This window comes from Erithacus rubecula (genome assembly GCF_903797595.1).
Source record: "Erithacus rubecula genome assembly, chromosome: 21".
NCBI classification, from domain to species: Eukaryota; Metazoa; Chordata; class Aves; order Passeriformes; family Muscicapidae; genus Erithacus; species Erithacus rubecula.
In genome coordinates this window covers 10,941,871-10,964,390 of record NC_136673.1, presented here as the reverse complement: position 1 = coordinate 10,964,390, position 22,520 = coordinate 10,941,871, and the positions used below count along the sequence as shown (strand labels likewise).

The 22,520-nt window shown below is 40.4% G+C and overlaps 1 protein-coding gene across 1 annotated transcript; it reads right to left on the bottom strand.

Annotated features, from left to right (window-relative positions):
• Positions 1 to 2,319: 2,319 nt before the first annotated feature.
• MAN1B1 (mannosidase alpha class 1B member 1) lies at positions 2,320 to 21,167 on the bottom strand. Its single transcript, XM_079324549.1, has 13 exons — positions 20,354 to 21,167; positions 18,061 to 18,169; positions 16,809 to 16,945; positions 15,686 to 15,846; positions 13,946 to 14,055; positions 12,509 to 12,694; positions 10,664 to 10,812; positions 9,856 to 10,044; positions 8,823 to 9,013; positions 7,096 to 7,216; positions 5,288 to 5,485; positions 4,854 to 4,985; positions 2,320 to 4,060 (listed from the first exon to the last, which is right to left on the bottom strand). The coding sequence occupies exons 1-13, from the start codon at positions 20,492 to 20,494 to the stop codon at positions 3,857 to 3,859; spliced, it is 2,028 nt and encodes a 675-aa protein (XP_079180675.1). The 5' UTR covers positions 20,495 to 21,167; the 3' UTR covers positions 2,320 to 3,856.
• Positions 21,168 to 22,520: the final 1,353 nt, after the last annotated feature.

Genomic DNA, 22,520 nt, shown 5'->3' with positions numbered 1-22,520 from the left:
GAGCAGTGCTATAAAAAATTATGGCAGAAGTCTGACGCTAGTGTCACCAACATCCATTTTGTTTTGAATCCTTCAGCAAGCAAGCATGGGAGGTAAAAAGAAAACCCTGTTGTGTGGTGTTGTCTGAGCTGAAGGTAGGAGCCCCAAAACACCACTCTTGAGCATCAGGGGAATGCTGCTCCTGGTTGAACTTCAGGGCCACACAAGGAAAATGGCATATAAGCAGTGAGTGACCCAGACCAGCCCCTGTGCTGAAGGCCTGCACCAGTGAGGTTGTAGAACAAAGGCTCATTTTGTTCTATCATCATCTACTGACACAATGAGTGCAGCCAAGGTGGGAACCCAAGTCTTTCTTCCCACACCCAAAGTCAGAAGAATCTTAACCCCTTCTCTTTAATCAAGATTCATGGGGCTACCCCCATCATGTCAGTTTTATTGATCCTATTAAATATACCCCAGAGTGTAGCACTGCCAGTCAGGTGCTAAATTCTCTTGCAGGGCTTTTTCTAAGAGCACAGCTGAGGCAAGTCCTGAAGCGCTGGAAAAATCCACAAAATTGTAAATGTGTTATTGCAAAAACCTTTCCTGTCTTCATCTGTCATCACTGCCAGCATCACACTGGTATGGAACAGGAAACAAGGTGTATACTTTGGAGGAGTAAATAGAGCTGTACCTGAGCTTGGCATGGGACGCTGAAAATCCTGCTACACAAAAGTCCTGCAAAACACAAGGGTCCCATCAGCCAACACCAGGGACCTTGCAAAACTGCCACTTTCCAAGACCTGTAATGAGAATTCAGCTTTCAAAAGTTCAGGGATTAGATGGTAACTGTGCCCCATCCATCTGCTGAATTTTCTTTAAGCAAATAGGCCATTATATCCTGCACTGTGGTTTAAAGTCCCAAGTCCATAGTCCTGCAGTTCTATGTGGCTCTTCCTGTGTCCAGCTCTGTTTCTGAGTGGAAGCCCAAGGCTTCCAATTGTGAAGGACAGAATCCCTGGCTCAGTGGTGGCCTTCCCACAACACTCCACTTAAGCCAGGAGTGTCCCAGCATGCAGAAACACCAAAGTGGGTTATGGACCCAGCAGTTCAAGCTTTGAAACAAAGAACCACAAAGGGAAACCATAAGCTTCTATTGTGCTGGAGGAGCACATCGTTTAACAGAAATAGGCTGTGGAGCTCAGAGACTGATATTACCCAACAGTTTGTTATGGAAGTAAAAATAAATAAGCAATTAAAATGACCTCTGCAGAAAAACAGATGAGCTTTGTTGAGATCATTTAGTTTGTGTCATTTCACACACGATATAGAGGTCTGAAACAAGCATTTGTTCTCAAAGAGACAGAGAGAGCTAACTAGTGAGAGCTGAACTTCAGATTTAAAGGCTGAGGACAGTAAAGCCGCACTTTGGGGAGACTGCATATCCCAAGGGGAACTAGATAGAAATCAGTTGGATCAACAGGCTTAGCTAAAAGACAAGACATGTTTGAGAAAGTGAAAGTTTATTCTCTTCTTTAACTCACTAGGAAATGAATTATTATTCTGAAGCCAATCGTAAGGCAAAAAAAGTATCACACAGACTCCCATACTCCCATTTGTAGAACTGATTACACTAAGACTTGTGTACAGCTTCAAAACCAGAAGATTTTTGGTAAGCATTTATATGTATTCAATTTTCTAAGAAATCTCTCTTGCCTCAGTCAGGTGGCTCTCTGGGTGAAACTCAGAACCCTGGAAGTTTTACAATCCATAGCACAGTCATAATAAAAGGATCGAAATTCACTTTGTTCAAAGGCACAAGGCCAAAGCAACACAGGTCAGAAGGACCTGGGTAGTATCACTGAATTTATATTCTTCCTTTTTTTCTTTAGTCTCCAATTTTAAGCCTTTTAGCTTTTTGTCAAAGCTCAGCTCCTCAGCAGCACAAAGCTGCTTCATGAACAAAAAAACTGAAGGTGTTTCCTTCCACATTTCCCCTGCACTATCCTCATTTATTGTTGTGCCAAAGAAAACAGAAGCCTTGGCAGCGAATCAGTTGTGCAGCCAAAGGCCATAGTGACTGGATTCTACTGCACTTGTGAGAAGCTCGTTCTCAGACTTATTGCTGGCATGTGAACAGGAGGAATATTAACATTCTGCACTAATTCTGTCCTGTCAATCCCAGGACAGGATTCTTCTGGTGACAGAAAAATGTGTATTTAAATAATTTGCAAAATTTCTCCATTTCCATTAGTACATGGAATGATAAATATTACATAGAAGATTTAAATAGTGGTCCCAAGAGTAACTTTTAACTCCAGCAAACAGAAAGGATCAACATAATACAAATAAAGATGCATCTTACTTTACAAATCAAAGGTTACAATTACTATAAAATACCTCCCTCAGCCACTGGAAAATGAACCACCAGAGTCATATTCAGTCAGGTCCATTAACGACCAGGGACCCGTGGATTTAGTGGGACTGCAGCTCCTGGCCCTGCCTGTGACACTCACCGCCATGAGGGAAAGAGACTTTCAGTGAGACCAAACTCTTCTGGAAATATGATCAATCACATTTCTGAGATCTTATCCGTGAATACAGGACTCTCCAAGTGCAAATCCAACAGGAAAAGCACTCTACAAAGCTCATTTCCAAATTCACAGCTTAAAATCTGTAAGTGTGCACATATAAAAATGAAAGATCCCAGGGCTCCTGTAAGATTCTTAAAAACCCTGTGTCTACTTTGTCTTCAAGTAACCTAAATTAATTTCTCTGATTCTTCTGGGGACTAGAACTGCTGTAATACCTTTAGACTGCCTGCTTTTAACACTACTCCTAAGGAAAAAAATAACTGAAAATTTCTCCATGGTCCAAGAAATTACAAACAACAAGAACTTTGTTATACAGTTGTAAGCTTGTTTTGAGTCAACAAACACCCATGATGTGATACCTGAACAGGAAGGGATGGAAGGAGGCTGATACCTAATATGCTCACAAGCTTTTGCACTGTCCAACCTCAGAAAGCAGCTTTCAGTCAGAATACCTGAGTCTAACTGATGCAAATAAAGATATAAAATACACATGTAGTTTTACTTGCATTTCACATTATCTCCTGCATTCCTGCAGGGAAGTTATAAAACTGCAATAACTCTACAAAATTATATACCACTTTGAGCCAAACCAGCAGCAAATTCTCTTTTACCATCATTTCAGCCACAGCTTGAATAGACTGTACAAAGTGCTCTACAAAACTAAGACAGATGCTCTGCTGCCTCTTTCTTTTCCTAAGGTGATGCAGCACAGCTCACAAGTTTGGAATGAGATCAGAGTACCAGCAGCAATACTATACTGACAGCTTCTCCCTGGGACAGCATTACAGCTGTTTGTTTATTCCACTTGCCACTTGAACCACTGTCACAGTCTGACAAAGGAATAGCTCTGTAATCCAGTGTTTCAGTGAATCCAGAATAAACCAGAAAACTATAGGCTTATTCCTACTCTCCAGGAACAATGCCATGCCCTAAGCCAACACACTGCATTCCCAGTATTTAATGAGCATTTAGTAACACTGACATACGTGAGTTCTGGGTCACCAGAGCCCCGAGAATGTCATGGTCCACACTATGATTAACTTCTGAACCTCATCATGAGTCCCAGGGAAACCAGCTTCATATGGCACAACTTTGCCCATCCAAGAACCAGGGATTAGATTTAAGACTGACATGATTTCTTCAAACCAGAGATGCATTTCCCAAGCTTATGTTTGTTGTTTGAAGTCAAAAAGGGTGCATTATAGCATCTCTCCTCAAACCCTGAAAAGTAAAGTCACTTGAAGATAAAAATGCCACCACTGGAAGATCCACTGATGCAGAGTCTATGCTGGCACCCAGATAGGGAGTGGGTGAGCCTCTGTGTTAAAGACGTATTTGTCAAGGTTGATTAAGTCTATGTCATCTGAAAACAGCAGAAACATGTATTTGAGTGTTTCCCCAAGGAAGAAGCTCTCCATTTTATCCCGTGGCTCTGGATTACTGGGATTCTGAACGTTGTTAATGGAAGTATAACCACCTGTAGGAACCTGTGCAAAAAAAAAAAAAAAAAAATCTTTACATAACCTAACGTAATGTTTTAGTTCCTAACATCCACATGCACTTGGAGAGGATAAGTGCTGAGAAACACATCATGTTTTCATGCTTTTAATTTCATATGTGGTTTTCATTTATATATAAAGCTTCAATAAAGAAAAAAAAGTCTTTTAGAGGAAACCACAATGATAAATGAAGCAAAATATTCATTTGTGCTTAGAGTAGAGAGGTATCACAAAGAACATCCCTTTGAAGTTTCTGAACAAATATAAGGAAAGGAACCAGTGATTTCTACATTAGAGCTGGCCCAAGCCTTGTATCCATTTCTCTTAAGAACAGACCATTGATATTTGGTGCCACACTTTCACAGTGTATCACTGACAACACCATGAGAACTGCAATCAGAACAGAAAAAACCTTCTATTAAACCATTAATGCCATTTTGTGCTGATTTTTTCTTTGGCAACTTTAATTGAAGTGTTCTTTCACTCCAGATGTGTCCTTCTCAAATTCCAAAGTCTAAAAACTACAGATTCTAAAACTTCGGTAGTAATGCCTACAGCTTCTGCATTTCACTTTTTCATGACTGTAATGCAAGTTCTTTCACTATGTAGACTAAGCAGGGTATCTCCATCTGTAAGAAAATTATTTTTCTGTATATACTTACAAATTCCCCCACAGTTATCTGATGAATCTTGAAACATAGTATGTTTTCAAAGCTGGTGTTAGAAAGAAAGTGAGCAAATATGGTCCTCACAGTATAAGGTCATTATAAACTGGCCTTACCCGGGTGTATCTGTTGAAATTCTGCAAGATTTCCCAGCCCCAGTCTTGGTATTTCTTATCACCAGTGAATCTGTACATATAAAAAAGACTTTCCACAGTTTCTGGTCGTAGTAAGTTGTGCCTGTCTGCAGGCTGCAAGAGAAAAAATGACAAGAGTATTTTAGACAGGGAATTTCCTCAAGGATACAGGCAGGGAAAAAATAATTATTCAGATTTCCATCTGCTTCTAAGAGTCTGTTATGTGTAAGTCAGCTTCAAAATATACTGCTGGAGTAACTAAAACCAAAGCCTAGGGTACAGCTAGAAGGCAAAGCAGGAAAAGAATGAACTGCTCCACAACAAACCCCATCCCTAATATCTGGCTGGGAGCTCAATAGCAGAATAGAGCTACAGAGAAATCACAAAATTGGAGTTCAGGCCAGCTATCTGCTCACCTTGATTTCCACATCCTTGTGGCCCTTCTGTGCATGGAGATTGAAGTGTACAATCTCTGGGCTTAGGCCTGTCTCTACTTGAGCATACATCTGGTAGCAGGTTTCTATAAGAGTTTCAGCCAATTTCATATGATCAGCAGCCAGTCCATTGTGAGCTCCCAATGCTAAAGTACCCGGCAAGAAGCAAACCAAGTGATCCTGCAAGACAAGACAACTCTTACTGAGAAGTTACACATCAAACAGCAAGGGGAGGTTGGGGAGGCTTGTCTTTTACTTGTTTTATTCTTTCTCTTCTTCAAAACATATTTCTGGTACCAACAACTTGAAGATAACTTTTTAACAATCTGATGTAATGTAACATGAGGCAGGCAGCATTATTACAGAAATCACTAATTTTAAAAATGTACAAGAATGTGTTTTCATTACAAGTTTCTGAAAAAAAGGTCTCAGGCCATGTTGAGGGGAAGGAGAGTGTCTTCTGGTTTACCAGAAGCATGCACTTCATATCAGCTCATGTAGGGCATCAGCAGAACAACCTAAAGGCTTGGTTGTCCTCATTCTGGAGCTAATCTACCATTGATATAAAGTAAGCACTGCAGATTAATGTCACATATAGGATCTCAAATGATTCTCAACATTCAGAATCAAAGCTCAGGTCTCATCACCCAAAAACATAGTAAAACCACTCTGATGCCCCTGTATGGACCTTTAAAAGCTTTGCCCAGTCCTTAAGGAAAACTGAGGGTTGTAAAGGCCAGCATAGACATGGAAGCCAAACGTCCTCAACTTTTCCAGCTGGCCAGGGTAAGAGACCTGTCCAGCCTTTTACCCAGTAACAATGTATTAAAATTAAAATTTTGACTCCCTGAAACAGAAGGAAGTGTTCTGACATGTACAGACACCTAAGCCAAATCTATCTGGCTCAATTCAACTCTGTCCTATCTTGGGATGGGGCAGCACCCTCTACCCAAAACCCAGACTCTGGTCCTACTCACAACAGGTTTTTTGAGAGCTTTTGGGAAATTCAGATCCAAGAAGCATATGCTGAAAACTAGAACTGAGTATCTTAAAAACCCTACATCAGGAAAGGCTATACATACATTAATAATACATCACTTGCCTTTCAGACAAGCCACACACACATACAATACCTGCACTGCACAAGATTTTTAAATGAAAGATCTTAAAGTGCACAAAATTAGGAGCAGAGGGCTAAGATCAATCAATTTTCCCTATAGTGAACAGCATACTGTTTTATTCAAGAATCTTCCAGGTAGGAAAATAAAGATGTCATAAATGGACAGAAACCTCCAAAATTATTAACTTCTTCTTTAACCCCATAATACAATATTAGATGACATGCTTCTTTTGAAGACAAATCTGAAAGCACAGGTGTGCAAGTATCTACATAGATTTTGAATTATGGAAAATTAATAATATGTAAAATAGGTATTATCTCAACAATTTCAGACACTGGAATTAAATGACCAAAACAGAAAAAAAAAGAGAAAGAAAATTTAATTCCAGCATCAAAGTGTTCAGTCTTGAAAGGACAAAATGGGTTTACTACAGTAACTCATAGAGTTACAGGTATCTACAAGGCAGTTAGTCATTATTGCCATCACACTAGACAGATGTGTATGTGTATATTGTCTTGGGTTTAGGGTTTTTGTTGGTTAGGTTTTTTGTTTGTTTTTGGTGTCTGGTTGTTGGGTTTTTTTTTTGAGAGGGAAAAGCTTTGCATTTGCTTCTGTGTTGGGTTTTATTAAAATTTTTAATGGTATTTCTTTTGCAGTTGTATTTCTTACCATCTTGGCACTGAAATGGCCATGAGCAAGCTCTCCTACAAAAGTAAGCTTCTTGGGTTCTGATCTCTGAAGAAGATGCTTTTTCACTCCTTCTATGGCTCTAATATAGTCTTCCAACAGCCTGTGGAAAAATATCATTCCCAGTTGGCTCACATGCACACAGTCAGAACACACTTGATCACAGCTGATGTTCAGCACAATTTTTTTAGGCAACTGTTACTTCAGTCTAAAGAGTAATATTTAACTAAATGTAAAAACTTAAAAAAACGCCCTCAGTAACTATCAACACGACATTAATTGGTTGTCACTATCATGTAGTAATACTGGTTTACTTGAAAAGTAAATAATAATACTTTAGTACTTATTCAAATATTAAAGAAAACACCTGCAACAGTTTCTAGGCAATAATCAGATTTTATTTCACAAATCCTTGGAAGCACAGTTATTGAAATCACAGAAAATCTAGGCTGGGAAGGACCTCTTGGAGGTCTCTTGTTTTGATCCTCTGCTCTGAGGCAGATTCAATTACATCAGGTTATCTGAGTACTTATCCAAGCAATTTTTTATGACCCACACCCAAAAATGGAGATTCAAAGAGTTTGAGCAATCTCTTCCAACTGACCTTTCTCATTGTGAAACATCATTTCACAGTATTTTATTTAATTTTTCTTTGCCTTTACGTACTTTCAATATGGAAAACAACCTGTTGATTGTGAGGCTCACAAAATGCTATTGTGGTCCCAAAGACACCAGTTCTCCATTTACAGTACGGTATGCCTTGGAAAGAGCAGGGATGAAAGCTTTGGAGAAAGGCCTCTCCTTTGACATACAGAAATACCTCCAAGAGGCACATTTTTGTTCTCCTTGAAATTAACAAGGAGTCTAACAGTCTAACATAATTAGCTTATATGCAGACTTGTCTTGAAGGAAAGCTTTTCTATCATCTTTAACTCCTCCTTGCAAACACTCTTCCAATAATGCAGTATGGATAAAAGAAACATACAAGACTTGAAGAAGCACTTTTTACAAGGGTTTGTAGTGATAGGGCAAGGGTCTTTAAACTGAAAGGAAGTAGACTGATACTAGATATTAGGAAGAAATTCTTCCCAGGGAGGGTGCTGAGGCTGTGGCACAGGTTGCCCAGAGAAGCTGTGGCTGCCCCATCCTGGAAGTGTCCAAGGCCCGGTTGGACAGGGCTTGGAGCAACCTGGTCTAGTGGAATGTGTCTCTGCCTCTGTGCCAGAGGTGGGACAGGATGGGCTACAAGACCCTTTCCGACCCCAACCAGCCTGGGATGCTGGAATTAAAGATAACGCAAATATCAAACTTCTGCCTCCTGTCACCTTTCACTAACAAACCCAGAGCAAACACAGGCATCATTGTTGAAAGGAAATGCTCACAGTACTTCAGGAGTGTCTAATTATGCTCAATATCTATTGAAAAGACTTAATTCTTATCTCCTGTCTGTGACACTCTTCACATTTGATGACCTGAGGAAGAAAAGGTTTTTGTGGAGAGGAAGTTTTAAGACTAAGGCTAACTCTCCTCGTGTTCTTTCACCAAGTTACCACAGGTCTCTCTTTCTGCTTAGCTTGCTTTAAAAACAGTAATAAGTTCAGCTGACTTCTTGGGCAGATGCAACATTTTTCTTTAAGCAGTGAACTACAGCAGAGAGTTTTACAGCACACCACATTATTACACCAATATGAGAAGTGTAAAGAACTTACTCATTTTCTTTCTTTCCACCCTGAATCCACTGCTTGAGCAGATACTCATAGTAGCTGTCAGCTCTGGCTCCCAGAGTGTAGACCCCTAGGTGGGTGAACTGCCCGCTATTGGTGTTTATGAACATAGGCACAAGGCCATCGTTTTTCCCTGAGAGGGTGTGAACATGCTTCATCACCTCATCTACAGCTTTCTACAAGAAAAAAATGGCAAATATAAATTATAGATATAAATGAGGTACAGAACTGTGTCTAGTCACTACAGTCCAGTAACAAATCTCTAAGTTTGCTTCCCTAAATTAGCATCAGGGACATCAAATTCAGCTAAAGCAATATATTAAATTCAAGATTTCAGACTTTTGGACTCTCAAAATATGATGTTCTGGGTATGTTCAAGTACTCTGAAGCAATTATAACTGTTTCCTTTCCTTGAAGGCAAGCCCACTCAAAAGCCAGTACTACAGCACTCAGATTTACTCAGACTTGCAAAGTAGAAGTCCAGCAAAAATAACAACTACATGAATCTATTTAGCAATAGCTAAGGTTCTTTAAATTACTGCATTCGTCAACACTGAGCTGTGGATGCAATTCAAAATAATAACATCAGCAAACAAAAAGAAAAGTAGATAACATTATTGTCTCTGAAATTCTTTTTTACCTCAACTAACTTTTCCCTATATAGTGACATGCTCTCAGACTCATAACTAGTAAGTGACATTTTAGTACCTTGGATGGTAACATCTCAGTTTTGCTCTCTGCATACAGAAAACAGTATCAAGAAACCACACCAGAATTTTTTGTTTTAAAAGCTTTTGTGTTAAAAGCTGTTTCTGAGAAAAAGAAAATTAATCACTCATCTTCATTACTACTTTTGGTATCCAATAAAATAATGGAATATTTTGTTTCTTTTTCTTCCTTTGTCTAGAATTTCACAACTTATCTATCATAACTTAGAGATTCCTGAGACTATGGAGATTCAATCATACAGCTGCAGAGAAATGGAAAAAGAGAGAGACATCAACTGATTCTTCCATACCTGGAATTTCTCATCTCCAGTGAGACGAGAGAGCTCCCTGAACTCCAACTGAATGCTGGTCACCTCTGCCACAGTGCTGTCAGATGTCCAGCGAGGGGGATGTGCAGTGCCCCGACCAATGTTGACATCAGAATATGGGATCTTGGAGGGGGTTTTGAATGCTGGCATAAGCCTGTTTCCAATGTCTTTCTAAAGAAAACCCAGGAGCATGGACAAATCAACAAACAAACCAAAAATACATATATACACATGGACATCCCATTAGATTTTCTTCACAAAGCAGACAAGAAAAAAGATAGAACAACAGCTTAGTTTTAGATGATGCAAGCAATTGAGGAAATTTTAAAAGTCATTAACTTATTCACAGTAATGAGCAGAGCTTCCACCTTGTCCTTAGTGCTGCAGGCCTCATCTGAGGTTGCAATCCATATCATGAAGTCACTGGCTGATTTAGCTAATCTGATGAAGTAGCTGATGCTATTATGACACACAGAAAGGGCAAAAAAAGACAGCTATAACCCTCTGCCAATCATTTATTTCCTCTTTCGTTTCATGAGCTTAATGATGGTCAGCCATTCCTCAATAGAAGAGCAGACGTACAAGAAGAGGTGACAAACACAGAAAGGTTTTGAGGTTGTAGAGAGAGCAGCAGGGCAGGTTTCAAAGCTTAATGGTAAATGCCTTTCTCACCACTTTAAATATGAAACTGCTACAAACCAGCAACATTTAACTTTCTGAGGAATCATCTCTCAACTTTACCCAATATGGAATATGTAACCCACTTTCATTTGTAAAGCCAGTCACTCACAGCTTTTTCCAGGAAAAGGCTATCTCCAGAGAGGTGATAGGTGCTCAGCAAGCCACCCAGGATACGGATAGTGCTCTCAAATAGGTTCACATCCACATTTTTATCAAATACTAAATCATTTGCTACCCATTTTCTTGCTTCTTCAAACTCTGCAAAGCATAAAAGGTAGTTCAGCTGTGAACTTCTGGCATGTTCCAACAACTAAAGACATGAGTATTACATATATCCATGACAGTTACTTGTGTTTGTCTACAGAGATGATAATTTTAGGTGGAAAATTAAAGGAAGAGCACATGCTGGCAGAAGTTTCATTACCATTGGCTTAATTCTCATTCAGCACACACCACAGATGCATATAGACAGAAATATTCACCAAAAAAAGAAGTCCTAAATAGTTTAAGAAAAGAAGAATTTGAGGAATTTTTTATTAAAATAGTCCAGAAATTAAAATCTTTTAAATCCATCCATTTGCCTTGTTACAGTAATTACAGATAATTAGTTCCACTTCCACAAAGCCTCCTAAATTTTAATTAAATCTTTTTCAACCAAAGCTGTTATATACCAAGATAACAGGTAACATTTCCAGTTAACAGCTTTAACCTAGCACTGTCCTCAGGAGCCTGCTTCCTGCAAGATGTTGCAATTTTTTCTCTAAAAACAAAAATGGTTGTTTATCACACTACTAAGTAAAAAAAATGGGTAAAAGAAAAGCCATATTAGATTCATCAACCACCTTGGGAGCAGCATCACTCAATGACTTCTTTGGTACAGGGTCTCTCTCCATGGTGCCTGTGAGTCAGCTTAGCCCTCACAATTGGAGGCTGAGCTATTTCAGCCATCTCACAGCTTCTAGAATCTCCTGATAGTGAGAAGCAGCAGAACTGCCTTGGACAGAGCTGATATAAAATAGAAATAAACGCTCACCAAGAACCCATTTTCAACACATCTCTAATATTAATAATTTATTTTAAAAACTACTTAGTTCACAATTAATTTTTTAGTCAAAAAAAGAGCAGCACACTGACAACTTGACAACTTCAAGATAGACTGCTCAGGTCTAGAGCTGCACATGACATGTTATTTTGCAGAAACTTCAAAGGCAGAGAGACAGAATCATTAAATGCTTCAAGTATTTATTGTACCCTTCTTCCCATTTTGACAGAAAAAGCTGCAAGATTAATGAAAGCTGACAAAGGTGGCTATCTACCATGGTTAAATAGATACAGCTCCAAAAATTTTTAATTACCATTAAAAGAACCCTCTGCATCACTAAAAAAAAAAATCCCAAACAACCCAAACAACCAACAACAAAAAAAGGTCTTAAACACTAATTAACCATTTAAGTTTTTTGCAACAGAACTGCAAAATTTTTTGGCTTAGTTTTTAAAATCTGTTTGAAAGATTTCTAACATGGTTACCTGCAGAATGACTTTCAAAAACACAGACAGCAAAACAATTCAGGAAAGAGGTACTGAGCACTCCCTTTCTCCACCCATGGATTCCTTACAGAAGCAGTCTTCTTAAATCCATATATGAAATATTGATATTAGGTGTGATAAAACACGAGCAAGGAACATACAGGCAAACTACCCAAGAGTAATGGGCAGAAAACTATATAATGGCACAGAAACAAAGACCAAGAAGTTTATTAAAACCTCCCTTAAATTCTACCAGATATATACATTGGGTATATGTATGTATGTATGTATTTACATTCACAAGAAAGGTAAATTTATAGGCTGCATGTAATAAATATTCCCCTCAGAAAACTCTGAACATTCACTGACTGAAGAGAAATTAAAGAATTATTTTAGAGGGAAAAAAATGAAGAGGAAAAAAAATTACCTTCTTTTAAGCCTAGAATCCACATGGTATCCAAGGCATCAATTAAGGTAAGCCCAAGTCCAAACCACTCGCTGTAAGACTTGGATAAAGGCTTCAGTTCATCATGGCCCCAGGCAAAATCCTTGTACCCTTTCCAGGCATGGCGGAAGGCTTCAATCACAGCCAGCTGGCGCTCATTGATGGGCACTGCGAAGGACACACAGCACCTTGCTCAGGACTTCTGCAGGGCGCTGATGGAACTCTACTACACACCACTTACCGAAAATAGAATTTCTTCCAAATTAACCTATCAGCGCAATGGAAAAACCACCCTCATATTATTCTTTTCAGAACAGCCTTTCCTCTGCACAACAATCAGTCAGTATTTCCAGCCAAGTGGAAACAGAGACTTCTCTGGAAACAAAACTGTCATTTCTGCAAATAAAACATTAAATAATCACAAGCACAGTTGTAGATGAGTATCACTAAAGCTCAAGGAGATGAAAGTCAGGTAATACCAGATTAAGATCCAGGTAATTCAGGTGCCGAATATATATGCTTAACAATAAAATCCTTAGCTAATTTAACACACAACTTCTTTTTCTTCATCTTCCCTCTCTAACTGCTTTCTGCTAGATTTGAAATCACTTCTACTGAATTATTTCTATTGAACTTTCTATTTAACAGCAAAATAGAAAAAAGTTTACATTTTCCATCTTGACAAAATCATGTATTTTTCTATAGTTGTATTATTTTTTTGCTTGCCATTTGCAATGAAGTGGAGCTTATGTTACATAATGAACATAAAAAATTCCAAGCTGTTAGATGAAATTTTGAAAAATTATGAACAAAGACTTCTAGAGAGGGAAACACCAAGCAGCATAACTAACCTCATAAATATTAAGCTTGTAAAAATGCAAATACATCATGGTGAAATATACCATGTTTATCACACCAGAACTTCCTGGTTTCTTTTCTGAACCCAGAAAAAGGAACAACAGGTTCTTTGTTTCACAAGCACAGCAACTTCAAAAACAGCTTCTGCACCTTTCTGGTGAGCCTTAAAAATAGTTCCATTCAGTTCAAGGAAGAAATCACCTTCCCTGTATTTGCAGAACAAAAGGATAAGCACAGCTGAAAAGGAGGCTCCCTCTTTCATGCCCTCCTTCTTCAGGTTATTCTGTCCTGTCTCCTCCCAGACACTGTATTTCAAAGATTTGTCTCTAAAACTTATTTTCAGGTTCTGAAGGCTAACAAGCATGAAGGCTGGCATAGTGAAACAAGAACTGAAGAACTAGGATGTTCCAGGTAAGTGATCTCTCCTACACCTTTTGTCTCCTTTAATCTAAATAAATACATTAATTGATTAATGTGTATGGGGAGAAATTGCACAACATAAACCATAAAAGCAAACAAAACCAAAAAAAAAAACCAGGTGTCATTAGCTGTCCTTTTTACCTGGTTCTTTCTGGTCTTCAGCTTCCACAGATGAAGGTTTTTCTGGTTCCATTATTTTACTAGATGGAGGTTCAGTGCTTTGGTCAGGTTCTATGACTGCTCCTCTCCAGCTGCAAATACAAGAGACTGTAATTGAGGCTTATTTTGGTCACAAAAAATCATGCAAATGAATAGGATTTATCTCTGCATTTCCTTTATCACAGAATACTTCAATCAAACAGAAGTTAGATTTTGTATCAAGGATCAAAATAACTGTGTTGCCCACTAGGTAAGTTTTCTGTTCAAACAAATTTTCCTTGCTGAGAAATTTTACTTGATTAAGAAATGCGTGTTACGAGGTCTTGGAATTTCATTGAACATCTCGGCAATGGAATTTAATAAAAAACTTCTTAAAATAAATCACACATGTGAAAATGCTGTATTATAAGCAATTTGTTATCTAGCAGCTCTGAAATGACCACAGTAGCTACTAATGCTAAATAATACCACATAAATGATGATCACCAAAACTCATGATTAAGCACAAAGGATGAGATGCTCAAAGTACTAACTCTGCAGTCAAGGGATCACAAGACTTCTCAGCCACCATGGATGCATAAATCAGTTTTATACTTGTTTTTATGAAGAATCTCCTGAAGGAAAAGTCTTTCAGAATGGACTTCAAGTCAAGCCAAGTTTATATCAAGATCAAACAATCTTGACCATACCATTTAACACATAGGTATGTTGCCTTTGAGCCCATTATATGCATCCTAAGGGAATCAAGCTTTCAGGCTTAATTTAAAGTCTATATGGTCTAGAATCAGCATATCTTCTGACTTAGATAAATGCCATATTTAATTTCTGACTTTCATTCTTTAAGTTTGTAGCTAGCCTTCACTATATTTTCATTGCTCTTGTAAGTTCTCTTGTTACCACCTGTTAAACTCTGAGTTACAGCACAAGCAAAACCAAAAACAAGAAAACACTTTCAGACAATACTGACAGCCAAAATGCCAAGCCAGGCACAATTCTGATGCTATCTGTGGTCAGCTCATGTGGGCCAGTGCTAAAGAGAACACAAACACATAAAACCCCTAAGCCTCATGTTCCAAGTTTGAAGAACCTCTGCCAAACTTTTACTAGTTTTTTCTATACTCACATTACTTTCCTTCACTTATTCACAAATCAAAACACCTCCATAACCACAGAAGCACAGACCTCCTGTTAAAGATCATACTAGATCTGTCCAAGGAATGAGGTATCTTACAAGAAAGAAGTAAACACATGGTGTTACATGCACACAACTACGTACACATCGGTTGGTTCTGCCTGGTCAGCCTGGGCTCACTGTGTTTAGTGGCACCAACCCACAAGCAGCACTGACACTGCTATCACTTTCCAAACCTGCCTCAGGACAAAAACACTTGTAGCAGCACTGTTATACTGACACTGTTACATTAACATTTATTACAACAAACAGTAAAAATCTCTGGACACCGAGCCTCACAGGGCTTCAAATCCTCTGCAGCTGTGTGACACAAGCAGTAAAATCAGAGAAACTGCACATTTATCAAAATTAAATCTATCAGCCTAGTAATATCAGCAGCTATCAGGCAAGGCTGAGAACAAACCCATACAAAGAAAGATAATAACTTCAGACACATACAACAAAAAGCCATTAAAATGTTCACTCCAACACTCAATGGATCTTGGTGGGGGCAAGGGGGAAGCACTGTACCTTGCCTGAAACGTTTCTACCTGATAATGGTTTTCTCTGTTTTCTCTACTTTATCTACTTCGACCAAGTCTTCTACAGCCCTCACGGTATCTTGTTGGATCTTCAGCTTTGTGTCTCTCCGTGGTGCCTTGATCTGAAGATTGGAAGGACCACGACGAACATGAGGTGGTTTTGGTGGCTTCTGAGAATATAAAGGAAAAAAAAAAGTGCTTGGTAAATTGCAGAGATGGTAAAACTTCAAACTGTAAATCAACATCATTCCAGTATCAAACATAAATTCAGATAAATCTTTGTTTGTTTTGCAGTAGGCAAATTCTCACCTGAATGGAAGGTATGCTAAAGACTTTGTGGTTTTGTTCACTTTAAACTTTTGGTAAAATCAGCCAGTTCTTAAGTTTACACTGACAAATTACTTCTAAATTACCTGTACTTTTACCAGGTATTCATTTAACACAAGGCATTGACAAAGGATTGTAAAGATATTTGATTCCATTTTACTAGGCACAGTAAATTTACGAGAATTAGAAAAAGAATGCAAAAAAATGTTTCCACAATGCCGGTGTAAGTATCAAGAACAGTATACAGGAATACATGTGCATTTTTGCATAATGAAGAAAAGATTTAATAAAAAATTTTGCATTCATTAACTGAAAATCCCTGAATTCATGACATAAATCCATGACAAACAACACAGTAACAGGTATTCCTTTGGTCCACTAATTCACACAGTCGATTGATCTTCCTTTTCCACTGCATTCCCTGCAAATGTAACCCTCCAAAACCTACTATCATCTGCTCTTTCTGATGATATTTCTCAAGCTCCCAGATAAACCATGACTCCAGGCTCCTCACAAGAGTGCACACAGCATGAGTGAAGTCTCCAGTAACAGGTCACTGTGCCCTAAAGTCCTGCCACTCCTGGGCAGACCAGTGAGTGAAAAACAGCATACAGAACACATAGATAAAAAATATAAAGCAAATAAATACTACACCAAAACCCTCCCTGAGAGGACAGCATTCCACCAAGTGCACACTTTTATTGCAAGTTCTAACTCCTTCCTCCACAACTACTGTTGGAAACAAGCACTATTTGCCTTCACAAACTCTTTGTGGTGTTAGAAAACTAATTTCTACTCACGTTACCTGCAGTGAAAGCTCAGGGTAGTCTCCACGGTTGGCATCTGCTTTCTGGGGTGCTGGTAGAACAGCTGGATTTGCCAGTTTTAATCTAGGAATTTCTTGTTCTGTTCTCTGATCATCCAATGATTTGTTTGTTAGACCTAGACACACAAAATTACTCAGCACAAGGAATCAACAGTTAAGGCTGCAGCAAGATTTATAACAGCTTGTTTTATTCATGTAGTAGATGCACCTCCAAAAACTGTTTCCAGTCAAAAAATATTGATAAACAGACACTGATTGTTAGATACAAAGCATATTTTGGTATTAATCCTCTCCCTAATATGAAAGGAGGCGCTAAAAGGCACATGAGGATTTTTTAAATCACTACTATTTCAATTTTTCAATACAATTAATAAGATAATATCAGAGATAAATGTGCATTAGTATTACACAAATGCTTGCAATTTCTAAACTGACAGGCAGTCAAAACCAAGAGAGGATTACCTTATTCTAGTGATTAGGCCATATCTACATAGAAACATAATAAAAAAGACACTCAAAACCTTCATATTGTAATCAACTGTCATAGTTTAGAAATGGTAATCCCCAGTTCAGTGCTCCTTGAAACCACAAAAACCACACTGCCACTCTTCTTCCCTTGCCTGTTTTCCTCTCCCCCTTCCCTCTGGAGTGGATGAGTTGAAAATCAGAGGCAGAGAAGGCAAAGATCACAGGTTGAGATAAGAACAATTTGCTGGAAACAGCAATGAAATAAGAAAACTAACAGTAAGGCCAACAGTATTAATAACCAAAGGTACAGGAAAAATAAACTATTTACATAAAGACACAAATACAGATGGCTGCCCCTGCCATGTTTTCTCTACCAGAAGGTATCCCTTCTCCCCAGCACAGAGTCCCCTTCTCCCCTCTCCCATGCCCAGCAATGACTGAGGTAGTACAGAATAACATCCAGGCCTTACCTACATCCTCTCCCACTACTTCAAAAACTTAACTATCCTGGCTAAAACAGAACACCAACTAAAAAAAAAAACGTTGCTCTAGTCAAGAAAAAGAAAGAAAAATCAAAAATACAAAAAATCTTTTTGATTAAGCATTACATCACTCAAGCATCACATAAAATAATCTCAGAACTGTACTTTAATGAATACACTCAGTCATTACCAATGGAAACTAAAACTGGTTATAAGACCCACAGCAATCTTCTAACTCTAACACTTCATTCTGGCAATTCTGAGCTGTACAGAACACATACTTTTCCATACTTCCCCCATGCTTGTGTACGAAATTACTCCACACACTGCCAAGAATGCAAACAGGAAGAGAATGACACTCCGCTGGAGTCGGGACAGCTGCTTCCATTTCTTTAGGAGAGAAAATAAGTGAAAGAAAGAATATTTAGCATGGCATTAAGAACCTACTTGGTCAAAAATAAACTCTTATTGGTTCATTCAGATTAAAACCCACAAAATTGTGTAGGTTTAATTTTACCCTGCTTTCAACTGCATATATCCATTGCTTATTTTCTTTGATAACAGAGAAAACAGAAATCCAACCAGCTAGCACAAGGCACAAGAAACTCACAGAAACATAAGAGCCATTTGCTGCAAGAACTTCAGAACCTGCCAAACACCAAGACTCCCAGAAAGCTTCAACTACAGCTGATCACAACCTCCACTGGCTGACCTGAGCATGTGCCCAGCTATCAACTGAGAAATCAGCCAAAAGCCTCTTTCCTTCTGGCTGGGGAGGGAATGCAGAGTACACATGCAAAATTAGAAACAGAATAAAGTGGTAGGAAAACTAAAAATGCTACTGCAGCAAAGAAAGGCTCAAAATAAACTGAGCACTAATCACTGGACAGGTTGGAGGTTTGATTCTGCTATTGGCCATCTGCTTAAAGAGTGAGTCCCTTCCAACTCACAATACTCTGTCAAGCTGTGAAAGAGGAGTCAGGTATCCTGGCTCTGACATGCATAGGAACTGTCACACAGAACAAGTTCTGCACCACAAAAAAAAATAAGCCAGCAGCCTGCAGCAATGTGAAAATGATGTACAACTCCACAACAATGAACAAGACTAACCCACAATCTTTTCAAGTTTAGTCCTGGGCAAAAATGTATTGTTAACACTAGATTATATGCAACAATCACTGAAAAATCACAGCTAATTACATTAATCTGAAAGAAGTCAATGTACCTTAGCCTCCATTTATGGACTTAAACATTAAGGGCTAAATTGTCACTGTTACTTTTCCAACAGTCTTCCTGAAATTCACTAATTCTGGCTTGGGTAAACAGAGAGGGAACTTCACAGGCAATGCTACACTTGGGAACGACCTTTCCCATAAATCACACAGTACTTCCCACAGTCCTTATCCTCTTAGCACCAGCCAGAGGTCAGGAATGTCTCAGTGCAGAACTGTCAATGTGCTCACACTGTGAGTCCCAAAGCAGTTTCAGTTTCCTGAAATCCACCTGCAATGCTGACTGTAGAGAAATATTGTACACCCTTTCCTGTGCACACTGTAAGATGCTAGTTCCACTCTGTCATCTTCAGTTCTACCTGCTTGACAAATTGAATGACTCTCTTTCCACTGCAGAAAGATGTTTGAAATCTAGCAGCTCTGTGGCTCATCAGGTAGGATGAGAAAAGAAGTTTTAATTGTGGTGTCTTGCAACAGGCACAAGTAAGGCACAAGAACATGCAAGGGCATTTGCCACCATCTTACTGGTTTTTTTGCTCACAAAGAGCAAGGATATAATGAAGAGTCATGACTTGGGCCCATATCTCTCTAGCTGGTAATAAAAGGAGAGCTGTGAGACTGTGTGCCTAAAGAAGCTCTTCATACACTTCATCTGATGACCTGAGAAGCCCCTATAGGTGACTATATATCATTTCCTACCTGTAACAAGGGTTATCTTGTCCCTCTGACTCACTCTTCACCACAGACTCTCCAGCCCAAGACTCTCATCCCACATGAAACTGCCTGCTGATTCTAGCCATAGGCAGACAAGAAGGTCACTTACAAGAGCTCTGTCAGAGAACCCCTCTTCTCACACTCAGTTTTCACACTTAAAGCAGAACTGTTCCCTTAACTCCCTAAAGAGAGGCTCCTCTCAAGCTTTAATACAAGGAACAAAGGCACAGAGACCAAAACTCACTGCCCTCATTCCTGTCCAGAAAGTGCAGCCCTGCCCCTCAAATGTCCACCAGCAAAGGGCAGGAATACCCCCGTCACAGCTTGGTTCGTAAAAATTAAGACATTACGTGCAGACACCTCAGCCAGCCCGCCCCTACCCCGCGGAGAGGAGCCCCGTGAGCACTCCGAGAGAGGAGTCCAGCGCGGGGCCGCCCAAGGGCCCATGGCCTTGGCCTCTGCCCGACTCAGAACTGAGGGACCACGCCAGGTCCCCCATGACACTCCAGCTGCACGTAAGTCCAGGGACACTCCTGAGCGCCTAACAGCCCTCCGCTATCGCCAGATGCTCCCCGCAGCCAGCCCAGGGATACTCCCGGTACCGCACAGCTCGCCGCGTGGCCCTCACCCGCCAGCAGGAGCGCCGCCGCCAGGCCTTGCTGTTGTTGTAGCCACCGACCCCGACCGTCTCCTCCGAGCCGAGAGTGACGGAGATGAAGTCCCGACGCGGTGGTCCCGCGGCGGCGGTGGCGGCGGCACCAGAGTACATGGCGGCGCCTCAGGAGCCGCCCGCCGCCATCGCACCGCCGGACGGAGCGGCCGCTTCCGGCAAGCGCTTCCGGTGCCGCTCTGGCATCGGCGCGTCTGCGCTCGGTGGCACCGGACCGAGGCGGAACCCAACCCGCCTGGCGGCGCTGCGTAGGCGCTGTAGGGACGGGCGCTCTCCGCGGGCAGGCAGGCGGGCAGGCAGAAGTTTCTGCCCTCGCTGCCGACTCGCCGAGCCGCCCTGAGGTCGCAGCGTTCGGGGTGGGCCCGGTCCGAGCCCCCCACTGAGACAGAGAAATTAAGAATCAAGCATCAAGAAATGTTTTGACTAAAAAGGGGTTGACAAAATCATATGGAATGCCCAAACATTTACTGTGGTCATAAGAACAGAAGGAGAGCAAGGTTACAAGATGAGATAAAAGAGCTAGAAGGCGCAAACAGGATGCGAGGACAAATGCACCGGAGGATAAGTGGATTCTTCAGACCCCTGAGCCAGGAAAACTGGTATCCAAGTCTGGCAGATGGTCAAATGACTTTAAAAAAAATTAAAAAAAAAAAAAAAAAAAAAAAAAAAGAGCATGTGCAAGGAGACCAGGTGCAAAGTTCGAGAGGAAGACTATTTAGTTCATCCCAAATAGCCGCAGACGGCCACCAGAGCGACCAACAAGGAGCAGGCCGCAGTTGCGAAGAGGCGTGGAGCTAATTTTAATACGAAGCGGGTTGAGGTGGGGTTAGGAAATGAATATGTATTAGGTGTATTGTGTAGTCCTAGTCTGTAGAGAATAAAAAGAGAGGTCGCAGGTCGCCGAAGGTGTGCATGTTTTTGGAGGAGCTATGCCCCATGCACCTCAGCGCTGAATACATACCTACTCTTATAACCTACTTTGTGGGTTATAGAGAGTTTTTCCGCGCTTCACCACCTACTGCACGGGTTCGGGCTTCAGGCCGGGCGGGGTGCTCGGGCTGAGTCGATTCTGCCTTAGCCTCTCGCTGTCCCGGCGCCGAACCGCGGCGAGCGCAGAGAGGATAGCAGCTGCCGGGGTGGGCAGTGAGGCAAAGGAGATGCTGGAAATCGCTGTTCTTCGGTGTGCGAGAGTACAACATAGAGACCAGTCACAGAGTCATTGGCATGGAAGAACTGGAAATGAAGACGTGCATGTGGGAGGTCATAAGGAAAATAACTCAGTAAATGGCCTGCAAGTCGCCATGGAGCTGGGAGTAGGCTGCTGTGGAGGCGCAGCCGTGGCACAGAGCGCTGTGGTAGGTTAGCGTGCATCATTTGAGCCTTTACATTTGGAATCCACCTCACAGTAGATTTCAAGATAAAACTGAAAATTTAGTATTTTCTGAGCATTTCATGATTAAGAAAACTAATCAATCAAAAAGCCTGGTAGATCAGCACATCAAAACAGCACATAAACAAGCAGAACAATTTAAGATGCCTAAAGCATGCATTCAGTTTTAGTATTAATTTTCCTATCACAGGAAACTACTGATTCATGAAACTTAAAAACATTTAACTCCCCAGCAGCGTCATGACACATGGGTGTCAAGAAAGGGGGGGAAAGAGGTAAGAAAGGAAGATTTGCTTCTGGCATTTCCTGGGTTCAGCCTTAAACCCCCAAATAAGGGCCATTTTTGAGGTATTACTGCCTTTCCCTACTGATTGTGCTATAAACAGAGCCCTATTTAAGGAGTGTCTTTCATTGGAGGGCAAAGTTGCATTGCAACAAGTGCTCATTACCTACACACCAGCCACGAGACTGACTCAGAACCATATTACTCAAATCAACTTGAAGTAAGACAACCACCACCTGCAATTAAACTCCCTTCCCTCAGTAAACGGAGCTGAAAAACTTGGAAAAAATATATAGCATTGCAGATAAGAACACAATTTTCTGCTTTCTGATGAAAATATAGATCCCACAATGTCAGCCCCCTTCAGGAATCACCTTCTGCTCATTCCATATGCCCCCATAATCTCAAGAGTGGGCACTGCAGCCTCTAGATGCACTACCAGTGACACCATC

Coding starts and splice junctions, on each gene's coding strand:
- MAN1B1 (XM_079324549.1), bottom strand. CDS start 20,494: ATGTACTCTGGTGCCGCCGCCACCGCCGCCGCGGGACCACCGCGTCGG. Junction 18,170..20,353: donor GGCGGCGCTCCTGCTGGCGG/GTGAGGGCCACG, acceptor TCTCTCCTAAAG/AAATGGAAGCAGCTGTCCCG. Junction 12,695..13,945: donor TGAAGACCAGAAAGAACCAG/GTAAAAAGGACA, acceptor TGTCCTTCGCAG/TGCCCATCAATGAGCGCCAG.